General features: G+C 41.4%; 1 protein-coding gene across 1 annotated transcript in view; it reads right to left on the reverse strand.

Moving 5' to 3' along the window:
• The window catches only part of cep290 (centrosomal protein 290), a 79,133-nt gene that overhangs the window by 45,075 nt on the left and 21,652 nt on the right, over positions 1-12,406 (reverse strand). The window contains exons 9-12 of the mRNA XM_048607939.1: positions 11,023-11,174; positions 10,715-10,826; positions 8,191-8,646; positions 180-344 (exon numbers count right to left, since the gene is read on the reverse strand). Coding sequence (XP_048463896.1) covers positions 180-344; positions 8,191-8,646; positions 10,715-10,826; positions 11,023-11,174 — 885 coding nt within the window. The remainder of the gene's footprint in view (positions 1-179; positions 345-8,190; positions 8,647-10,714; positions 10,827-11,022; positions 11,175-12,406) is intronic.

Raw genomic sequence — 12,406 nt, forward strand, 5'->3', positions numbered from 1 at the left:
CGGGTGGGGGATGGTATTGTTCTGGGCTCATGCCTGCATCTGTCGTGGACTAACTGCCAGCAATTGCTCAGATTAGCCAACCACTCATGTACAATTGTAGCTGGCAAGTGAACCAGATGGATGAAATGGTCTTTATGGTCTAACAATGCCAATGTTTGTCATGGGCTGAAGATGTTCACCTTGTTTTGTTGAACCGTCTCTTCTTCTAGATTGTTGATGGTGTGCTCCAGCTCAGTTATTATATTGTTTAAGTAAGTTATTTCTTCCTTTTGCTTGTTTATACTTCGATTTGTTTTGAGATCTTGGAGACGGAGCTCCTCAATTTTTTTGTGCCATTCAATTACCTGTTGAAAAGAAAGTGAGTATAATGGCACAGAAAATCTAACAATACCTAAAACTGGATAAATATGCAAAACCAACAATTTGAAAACACTATTGCCTAAACTGGCATCTATATAAATTGTCAGCCAATTTGTCAAACAAACTGCTGAAACAAACTCTGCACTAACAACTACAACAGAATTTACTCAATTTGTCAACTTCTCCCTGTAAATTCCCATGTTCTTATTTAGAATGAAAACTCCCTAAGTAAATTTGTTACAATCACCTCCAACAACTGACGACATTGTGGTGATTTCATATTGCATCCATATTCATATCTGGAGAACAGCAGCTTCTTTGCAATACAGACTATCAAGTCTACGTCACTGCTGTCCAAGTTTCCGTATCTTGCTAAAGTGCTGTTACTCTTTATTAATAATATTCAGTAATGTGGAGTAAATAAACAAAGTATGACTTAAAAAGTATACACACTGCTTTCTAATCCCATTTCACCTGAAGGCTTACATAGGACATGGAGCAGGATCAATGATCATGCATAATCTGGTAATAATCTCAATTCTACTTTCTTTCAAAATATTATTTCAATTATACATATTTTGATATGATCATCTTTCATTCTTTTAAACTTCAGTGGGCACTCCCATGGGTAAAGGACCAACCACTTCAATATTCCTTCACAAATTAAGGTTTGCATCTCAGGAATGAATCAAATGTACAACTTCTAATGTAACTATATCTTATTTTAAACAAGGAGACCAAGACTGTACAGTGTACTCCAGATGTGGTCTCACGAAAGGCCTGAACACTGACAGTAAAACTTTCTAATTTTGCACTCCATCTCCTTGCAATAAACACCACCATTCCATTTGCCTTCCTAATTACTTGCTGTATCTGCATACTAACCTTTTTGTGATTCATGTACCAGTTCATCCAAGTTATTGGAAAAGAATGCAAATCGCTGAGGCCCCAGCAATGATTCCTGTAGCATTTGACCTGCTACAGCTCGTCAATAATACAATAAATGTGACAGTTCATGGTCCGAAAATTGTTGAACTCAATGTTGAGTCTACAAGGATATTAAGTGACTAAATGGACAATGAAGTATTGTTCCTTCAGTTTATTTTGTGCTTTATTGGAATATTGCAGCAGGTCCTTTTTCAGTTGTTTCAGCGGCGGGAGTCCGGGAGGAAGCACGAGGGCAGCCTGGGAAGGTGAGCTTTTCCATTATAAAAGTCTTACCTCGCGTGACTGCGGCCTTTCAGTTGTTTCAGCGGCGGGAGTCCGGGAGGAAGCGCGAGGGCAGCCTGGGAAGGTGAACTTTTCGATTATAAAAGTCTTACCTCGCGTGACTCCATTTTTGGAGTAAGTGAGGTAATATATTTGCGCGGTTGCTTTACCCAAAACACTACCTAGGTAGTGTCTCCCACCCATCCTCCTCCTCTAACCAAAAAAAAAGGTTCTGAGCGCTGATTTGGTAAGGCTACTAGTATTTTTTTTTAATTTGTCTGTTTGGGAATTCAGAACAGTGGGAATGGATGTTAGGGCAGTTGTATGCTCCTCCTGTAGAATGTGGGAGGTAAGGGTCACCACTAGTGTCCCCACTGACTTCATCTGCGGGAAGTGCGCCCAACTCCAGCTCCTCGGAAACCGTGTTAGGGAACTGGAGCTGGAGCTGGATGAACTTCGGATCATTCGGGAGGCTGAGGGGGTAATTGAGAGGAGTTACGAGGAGGTAGTCACACCTCAGGTACAGGAAAAAAGTAGATGCGTTACAGTCAGGGGACGGAAAGGGAACAGGCAGACAGTGCAGGGATCCCCTGTGGCCAATCCCCTCAAAAACAGGTATACCGTTTTGGATACTGTTGGGGGGGACGACTTACCAGGGGTAAGCCATGGGGTACAGGTCTCTGGCACAAAGTCTGTCCCTGTTGCTCAGAAGGGAAGTGGGGAGAGGAGGAGAGCATTAGTCATTGGGGACTCCATAGTTAGGGGGACAGATAGGAGATTCTGTGGGAACGAGAGAGACTCGCGGTTGGTGTGTTGCCTCCCAGGTGCCAGGGTCCGTGATGTCTCGGATCGTGTTTTCGGGATCCTTAAGGGGGAGGGGAGCAGCCCCAAGTCGTGGTCCACATAGGCACCAACGACATAGGTAGGAAAAGGGATGGGGACATAAGGCAGAAATTCAAGGAGGTAGGGTGGAAGCTTAGAGCTAGAACAAACAGAGTTGTTATCTCTGGTTTGTTACCCGTGCCATGTGCTAGTGAGGCGAGGAATAGGGAGAGAGAGCAGTTGAACACGTGGCTACAGGGATGGTGCAGGAGGGACGGATTCAGATACCTGGATAATTGGGGCTCATTCTGGGGTAGGTGGGACCTCTACAAACAGGATGGTCTACACCTGAACCAGAGGGGTACCAATATCCTGGGGGGGAAATTTGCTAATGCTCTTCGGGAGGGTTTAAACTAATTCAACAGGGGGGTGGGAACCTGAATTGTAGCTCCAGTGTAAAGGAGGTTGAGAGTAGTGAGGTCATAAATAAGGTTTCAAGGTCGCAGGAGTGTACCGGCAGGCAGGAAGGTGGTTTGAAGTGTGTCTACTTCAATGCCAGGAGCATCCGGAATAAGGTGGGTGAACTTGCAGCATGGGTTGGTACCTGGGACTTCGATGTTGTGGCCGTTTCGGAGACATGGATAGAGCAGGGACAGGAATGGTTGTTGCAGGTTCCGGGGTTTAGATGTTTCAGTAAGATCAGGGAAGGTGGTAGAAGAGGGGGAGGTGTGGCATTGTTAGTCAAGGACAGTATTACGGTGGCAGAAAGGACATTTGATGACAACTCGTCTACTTAGGTAGTATGGGCTGAGGTTAGAACCAGGAAAGGAGAGGTCACCCTGTTGGGAGTTTTCTATAGGCCTCCGAAAAGTTCCAGAGATGTAGAGGAAAAGATTGCAAAGATGATTCTGGATAGGAGCGAAAGTAACAGGGTAGTTGTTATGGGGGACTTTAACTTTCCAAATATTGACTGGAAATGCTATAGTTCGAGTACTTCAGATGGGTCAGTTTTTGTCCAATGTGTGCAGGAGGGTTTCCTGACACAGTATGTAGATAGGCCAACAAGAGGCAAGGCCACATTGGATTTGGTACTGGGTAATGAACCAGGCCAGGTGTTAGATTTGGAGGTAGGTGAGCACTTTGGTGATAGTGACCACAATTCGGTTACGTTTACTTTAGCGATGGAAAGGGATCGGTATATAACGCAGGGCAAGAGTTATAGCTGGGGGAAAGGCAATTATGAGGCGATGAGGCAAGATTTAGGATGCATAGGATGGAGAAGGAAACTGCAGGGGCTGGGCACAATTGAAATGTGGAGCTTGTTCAAGGAACAGCTACTGCGTGTCCTTGAGAAGTATGTACCTGTCAGGCAGGGAGAAAGTGGTCGAGCGAGGGAACCGTGGTTTACTAAAGAAGTTGAATCTCTTGTCAAGAGGAAGAAGGAGGCTTATGTAGAGATGAGGCGTGAAGGCTCAGTGAGGGCGCTTGAGAGTTACAAGTTAGCCAGGAAGGACCTAAAGAGAGAGCTAAGAAGAGCCAGGAGGGGACATGAGAAGTCTTTAGCAGGTAGGATCAAGGAAAACCCTAAAGCTTTCTATAGGTATGTCAGGAATAAAAGAATGACTAGAGTAAGATTGGGGCCGGTCAAGGACAGTAGTGGGAAGTTGTGCGTGGAGTCCGAAGAGATAGGAGAGGTGCTAAATGAATATTTTTCGTCAGTATTCACGCAGGAAAAAGACAATGTAGTCGAGGAGAATACTGAGATACAGTCTATTAGACTAGACGGGATTGAGGTTCATAAGGAGGAGGTGTTAGCAATTCTGGAAGGTGTGAAAATAGATAAGTCCCCTGGGCCGGATGCGATTTATCCTAGGATTCTCTGGGAAGCTAGAGAGGAGATTGCAGAGCCTTTGGCTTTGATCTTTATGTCGTCATTGTCTTCAGGAATAGTGCCAGAAGACTGGAGGCTAGCAAATGTTGTCCCCTTGTTCAAGAAGGGGAGTAGAGACAACCCTGGTAATTATAGACCAGTGAGCCTAACTTCGGTTGTGGGTAAAGTGTTGGAAAGGATTATAAGAGATAGGATTTATAATCATCTAGAAAGGAATAATTTGATTAGGGATAGTCAACACGGTTTTGTGAAGGGTAGGTCGTGCCTCACAAACCTTATTGAGTTCTTCGAGAAGGTGACCAAACAGGTGGATGAGGGTAAAGCGGTTGATGTGGTGTATTTGGATTTCAGTAAAGCGTTTGATAAGGTTCCCCATGGTAGGCTCTTGCAGAAAATACGGAGGCATGGGATTGAGGGTGATTTAGCGGTTTGGATCAGAAATTGGCTAGCTGTAAGAAGACAGAGGGTGGTGGTTGATGGGAAATGTTCATCCTGGAGTTCAGTTACTAGTGGTGTACCTCAAGGATCTGTTTTGGGGCCACTGCTGTTTGTCATTTTTATAAATGACCTGGATGAGGGCGTAGAAGGATGGGTTAGTAAATTTGCGGATGACACCAAAGTCGGTGGAGTTGTGGATAGTGCGGAAGGATGTTGCAGGTTACAGAGGGACATAGATAAGCTGCAGAGCTGGGCTGAGAGGTGGCAAATGGAGTTTAATGCGGAAAAATGAGAGGTGATTCACTTTGGAAGGAGTAACAGGAATACAGAGTACTGGGCTAATGGTAAGATTCTTGGTAGTGTGGATGAGCAGAGAGATCTCGGTGTCCATGTGCATAGATCACTGAAAGTTGCCACCCAGGTTGATAGCATTGTTAAGAAGGCGTACAGTATGTTAGGTTTTATTGGTAGAGGGATTGAGTTTCGGAGTCATGAGGTCATGTTGCAGCTGTACAAAACTCTGGTGCGGCCGCAGTTGGAGTATTGCGTACAGTTCTGGTCACCGCATTATAGGAAGGATGTGGAAGCATTGGAAAGGGTGCAGAGGAGATTTACCAGGATGTTGCCTGGTATGGAGGGAAGGTCTTATGAGGAAAGGCTGAGGGACTTGAGGCTGTTTTCGTTAGAGAGAAGAAGGTTAAGAGGTGACTTGATAGAGACATACAAGATGATCAGAGGATTAGATAGGGTGGACAGTGGGAGCCTTTTTCCTCGGATGGTGGTGGCTAGCACGAGGGGACATAGCTTTAAATTGAGGGGTGATAGATATAGGACAGATGTCAGAGGTAGGTTCTTTACTCAGAGAGTAGTAAGGGCGTGGAATGCCCTGCCTGCAAAAATAGTCGACTCGCCCACTTTAAGGGCATTTAAATGGTCATTGGATAAACATATGGATGATAATGGAATAGTTTAGGTTAGATGGGCTTCAGATTGGTTTCACAGGTCGGCGCAACATCGAGGGCCGAAGGGCCTGTACTGCGCTGTAATGTTCTATGTTCTATGTTCTATGTCTAGGACAGAAATATGAGCATGGGAACAAGGTGATGCATTGAAATAGCAGGTCATCAGAAGGTCAGGATCATGCTTGTAGGCTGAGTGGAGATCTTCTGCAAAATGGTCATCCAGTTTGCTTTTGATCTCCCCAATGGAATGGAAACTGCAATGTCCGTATGACAGATATTAGACTAACGGCCTTGGAATTTCTTATTTTCTGACTCCCTTCTTTCTTGAATAAAGGTGTTAATTTTCCAGAATCTAAGAAATTTTAAAAATTTATAACCAATACATCTACTATTTCTGCAGATACTTCAGTTAGGCCATAGGGTGCTGGTTATCTATGCCTGGTGTCTTGTCAGCCTTTAAGTCACAGTTTTCCCAATAATTTGCCCCTGGGATGGTGATTGCTTTCCATTCTTCCCTCCCATTCATTTCTTGATTTCAAGGATCTTTGGAAGTTATTGAAGTTTTCTACAATTGCACTACCTAATGCTACTCTTTTCCAATTTAAATACTTGTAAGAACTTTTACTGTCTGTTTTTATATTATTAATAACTTTCTCTTGTATTCTTTTTCTCCTTTTTTAAAAAAAAATTCTTCGGTGGTTCTTAACTTTTTGTAGATTTGTTTCTATCTTTTGCTTCCCTATTTAGCCATGGATGATGTATCTTTCTCAAAACAAAAGTGGGGATAAATCTTTTTTGAGAATTATTAAAATTCTCCTTAAAAGTCTGCCACTGCATCTCGACTGTCTTATCTTTAACCTAGTTTCTTAGTTCACTTTTGCTATCACACAATATTATAATTACCTTGACTCAGATTTAAACACTAGTCTTGGACTTATTCTACTCTGCCTCAGAACAAGAAATTCAATCACATTGCAATCGCTGTAACTAAGAGGCTTCCTCACTATGACCTTATCAATTAATCGTGTCACACTGCTCATTATCAGTTCTTGGACAGTTTGCTCCTTGGTCGAATTCATAACATACTATCCTAAAAGTACCCTCTGAACTAATTTTCCAGGCTACCTTTGCCAATCTGACTCATCCAATCTACACATAATCTGAAATCGCCCATTATTATTGCGGTACCTTTCTTACATCCCATATAGTTTTTTTAGAATACACAGCCCTACAAGGTAATTACTTTTACGGGGCCTAGAAATTAGTCTCATACGTAACTACTTGTCTTAACCAATTCCTAATCCTACCCAAATTGATTGTTTGCTCTATCAGATCAAGGTAATCTCTCACAACTATTTTGACATCCTTAGTTAACACAGTTTCCCCATCATCCTTTCCTAGATTCCTATCTTTTTGGTTTGTTAAATATCTTTAATATTTAGGTCCCACTCTTGGAATTCTTCAAATCATGGGTTTTATTTTACAGGTGAGCTGACAACTCATAATCCAAGTAAAAAGTCAGATGGAAACTGACCAAAGAACAACATGTCTGCCTGCACGGATATTACATTGAGGGTGGCAATAATAAGGGCAGAATGGAGCTTTTGTCATTCATGGGGGAAGGTATCCTATTCTTCAGAGATGCCGGATAATCAGATTTATTGGCAACTCTTGCAGTCTGGCAATCCCGGAGCTTGGTAGTGGACACTGCTGAAACTGCTCCCAGGCCAACAAAGAAGGCCCCTGGATCCAGAGTATTAGAATTTGGACATACCGGGCAGGGAGGGTTTGAGTATTTTAGGAAGGATTTCATGGGTCGTGGAAGGGGGTTGCAATGTTGGCAGAGCAGGAGAGGGAGCAGGGTACTATCTGTGCTCAAAGGGCATCCTTCATAGATGGTAGTCATTTTACCGTTAAATGTTTATTTACATATTGTGGGTGGAATTACTGATTTTAGCAAGAGGGCATTGGATGATTATTTAAATAGAAACAATGAGTGGGGTTATGGAAAAAGACAGGAAAAAGGCACCAATGCTCAGATTGCTGATGTAGACACGATGGGACAATGGCATCCTTCTGTATTATAACAATTCCACAATTCCTGCCTGTATAGTCTACATCGTCTCCAATACACTGGCTGGCACAATGGTGTCCATATTCACTCTGGATATTAGAACTCCTGAATCTACTGCATGTTTCCTGTAAATGTCACAAATACTGTCACATTTAACTATAAAAACTGAATTCCCAAAAACAAAGTCACAGGAAACCTGAAGTAAAACAGAAATTGCTCGAGAAACGTAGCAGGTCTGGCAACATCTCTCAGAATGGAGAATCACCAAACTCAAAATGTTAACTCTGATTTCTCTCCACAGATGTTGCCAGACCTGCTGCGTTTCTCGAGCAATTTCTCCAGCATCCGCAGTTCTTCATTTTATCATGGGAACTCTGCCAGTTCAACACATATTAAGAAACAACAACCATAATTTACTTTTAAAACTTTCCAACCTTTTGTGCTCCTTTTGCATCCTTTAATGATCCTATCAATTCCTCTAGCCCCTTCAGCTTCAGTTGCAGTTCCAAAGCCTTGTCCTCTGCCACTCTCCTCTCCTCTTGGGAACGTTTAACATCCTGCATTATCTTCAGCTTGTCATCCTGTAGCTGCATCATAGTCTTTGAGAACTTCTCTTGTTGTGCAAGAGGTAGGGCTCCACTGAACTGCCTGCGTAAGGACTGAATAGTCTGTCGCAGGTGCTTGGCCTTGTTCCTGCCTTCTAGCCGGGTGTGGAAAAGGGTCTGATCCTTCTCATCCAGCTTCTGCATCAGCCGCAGGTTGCAGGCCTCCATTTTTTGCAGCTTACTTGCAAATGCCTGCAGCTTGCTAACAGCAGTGGCTTCACTCACCTGCAACGCGATAATGTGTTGATGCAATGTTGCAATGAGAGCCCTCTCATCTGACTGTGCCTGAATGAGAAGAATATAATGAACAGGTATGTATACAGACTATATAGCCAATAGTGGGCGTTCTGACCTTTTGAGCTATTCTTAGCAATTTGTTTTGATGGATTTGATGTTAATAAAAAAACTAAAACGCTGGAATACTCTCTACAGAACATGCATCGTCAATGGACTACTAAAACAATGTTCCAGATGATTTTTCATCCAAAATGACACAGGAGGGCTATTTGGCTCTACTTACCTGCTCTGATTCTTTCAAAGAGTTATCTAATTAGAACCGTTCCTCTGCTTTTCCCCATAGTTCTATAAATATTTTCCCCTTAAACGTTTATACAATTTCCTCTTGAAAGTAACTTTTGAACCTGTTTTTACCACCGTTTCAAATCATGCATTCTAGATCAAAAGAAACTGTGTTCCTCATGCTGCTTCTACTTCTTTTACTTAATAACAGAAAACTGCCTTACATTACTGCTGACCCTTTGGTCATTGAAAACAATTTCTCATTTTTTATTATATCAAAATCCTTCATGATTTTGACAAATTTTGTCAAATCTTCTCCAAGAATCTTGTCCTAAGAACAACAACCCCAGTATCTTCAATCTCTCCGCTGAGAGCTAAAATGTTTATTCCATTTTCCACCTACAATTGCCATTTGACACTGCTGACAAATTTTCCAGTATTTTATTTCAGATTTTCAGCATTTAGTTGTGGATTGAACACTAGGGAGACCCAAGGTTAGCATCAAGTACACAGATCATGTACACAGTTATATCATACAAAGGTTATCTCCCATCTCCATTAGTAAATGAACCCATCAATAAAATCAATATCAAAACACCTGCATGTAAAGGTTCCTTAACATGTCACTGATAATGTACAGATGACAAACATAAATCCCAAATCATTCTGGAGTGTATGACTGTGTAATGACTTAACAGAAATTGAGAAAACCCTAATTTATTTATACTACATTTGTTAAGTATTTCTGTTGAAACACAAAGTTAACTCTATTAAATCCTGAATAGATTAAGAAAGTCTTAAAATGTCTCTATCTAGAACAATATTTTTCATTTTCTCACATTGGCTTAGATTTTTGTTTTCTTTCATGGAATGCAGATGTCTCTGACAAGGGAAGCAATTGTTGCCTATCCCTGTTTGTCCTTGAACTGAGCAACTTGCTTGAGAGGTCAGTTAAAAGTCAGCCACATTGTGGTAGGTCTTGAGTCATGTGCAGGTCAGACTGGGTAAGGATGGCAGATTTCCTCTCCTAACAGGTGCTAGTCAACCAGATGGGTTTTTAACCATCAATGATGGTTACAAATGCACAAATATAATCAATCATTCTGATGTACAATGGATTAATTTCTTTTAATGGGAGGCAATTGGGGATAATAGAGTCATAGAGTCAAACAGCATGGAAACAGACCCTTTGGTGCAACCAGTCCATGCCAAACATAATCCCAAACTAAACTAGTCCCACCTGTCTGCTCCTGGCCCATTTCCCTCCAAACCTTTACTATTCATATATCCATCCAAATTCTTTTAAATGTTGTAATTGTACCCACATCCACCACTTCATCAGGAAATTCATTCCACACGTGAATCACCCCGTGTAAAAAATTTGCCTCTTATGGTACACCATTTCTATTAAAATTCTCATATGCGACAATAGAAGTGGAGAACGTTGGATCAGTCAACAATCTATTGTTAAGTTAATCTGTAGTTTAAAATACTGCTCTCTGTGTTTTTGCATAAACTGTGAAGTTGTAGTGTGCAAAATGTAAATGTCTTTAATATACCAACAACTGTTAAAAGCCTTTTGCAATTGACTCAAACGTTGTGTTCACAAACAGCTAAGCAATCAAAAGATAACACAGGTTAAGACTTGCATCAGTATTCTGGAAAGGAATCTTATTTGCAAAAAATTACCCGGACCAATCAAATCACTGATTATTTTGAAGTTCTGTCAGCGGCAATTTAAAATATTGGTCTAAAGTCTGACCAATAACATTCTTAACATGTTTCTGAAGGAAAAGCTTTTGTTCAAATGTAAAAATGAAAAATATGTCCTAACCTGGTAATCAAGTACTTGCTTCCTAAGTGCCTCCACCTCTTTCTCCCTAGACTGCTGGAGGGCTTCCAAGGCTGAAACCTGCATTTTCGCTACATCGGCGATATCTCTTAACCTGATAGATAAGAACATTCCATGAACATTGTTGTCATTTCTTTATATAAAAATAGGAATGCATTTGAAAGTTGTATTGCTCTTGGCAGAAGAAGCATCAGATTTGGGGAAAGAGAGGACATGTCATCAAACAGCTTGTTGTCTCTTAAGCCAAATAATAATAAACAAAATCACATTCTACAATACTATTAACTTACTTGGACACCTCAACTTTTAACTCAGATTCTGATTTCTCCAGCTCTGTGATGCGGCTCCTGTCTGCATTACTCACTGCTTGGCTTACGCTGTTGGCCAACTCATCTCTAAGGTTTTGTTCCACTCTCTGGGCCTCCAGGTTTATTTTGGTTACCTGGGAAAAAAGCAGGAGAGAACACATTTAATTTTTTTCCCCCTTTTATTCATTCATGGGATGCAGACGGGCTGACTTGGCCAGTAGTAATTGCCCATTCCCAAATGTTTTGGAGAAGGTGATGGTGAGCTACTTTCTTGAATCCCTGTAGTCATTGAGTCTTACAGCATAGAAACAGCTCCTTTGGCCCAACTTTTCCGTGCTGATCAGACATCCCAATCTGACCTAGGCCCATTTGCCAGCATTTGGCCCATATCCCTCTAAGCCCTTCCTATTCATGTACCCATTCAGATGCCTTTTAAATGTTGTAATTGTATCTGCCTTCACCACTTTCTCTGGCAGGTCATTCTATACATGCACCACCCTCTGAGTGCTGGTAGGGAATTCCAGGATTTTAACGCAGCAATTGTGAAGGAACAGTGATATATTTCTTAGTCAGGATAGGAAGTGACTTGAAGGGAAACTTGCAGGTGGTGGTGTTCCCATGTAGTTTTTGCCTTTGTCCATCCAGATGGTAAACGTCGTATTTTGAAAAGTGTTGTCAAGGGACCCTGGTGAGTTCCTGCAGTACATCTTGTAAACGGTACCCACTGCTGCCACTGTGCATTGATGGTGGTGCATGGGGTTGCCAATTCCAATGGTGTCCAGATTCTTGAGTGATGTTGGAGTAGTACCCATTTAGGCAACTGGAAAGTATTCCATCACACTACTGACTTATGACTTGTAGATAATGGATAATAAAAACAAGAAAACTGCTGCAAAACAGACATGCATAAAAAAGACAAAAATTCATTTTATATCCCATTCACTGTTTAGAAAAAAAATTTCACATGAAAGTGATTCACAAGTTTGCAACCTTGAATGAAACACACATCTATCAATAACTTTGTTGCATTAGCATAGAATAAATTTCACATCTTGATAATAGTAAAAGACTAACATATACACAGTTTAGGGCATTCCAAGAAATCTTACAGTCAATTAAGTATTATTTAAAATTGTAATCTAGTGAAAATGGGGCAACCATTTTGCTCACAGCATAGCTCCCCAAACAGTAATGGGTTAATTAATTTTAGAGATGTTAGCTCAGGGATAACATATAAAAAAAGCGAATGAAATAAATGACCAGCTGACCGTCTGTTTCAAAGCATTTGAAATGCAGTCACTGTGGAAATGTAGGAAATAGCAACCAATTTGTACACAAGCTCCCACATACAGGAATATGATAATGA

The sequence above is a fragment of the Rhincodon typus genome, chromosome 18 (genome assembly GCF_021869965.1).
Source record: "Rhincodon typus isolate 14 chromosome 18, sRhiTyp1.1, whole genome shotgun sequence".
NCBI lineage: Eukaryota > Metazoa > Chordata > Chondrichthyes > Orectolobiformes > Rhincodontidae > Rhincodon > Rhincodon typus.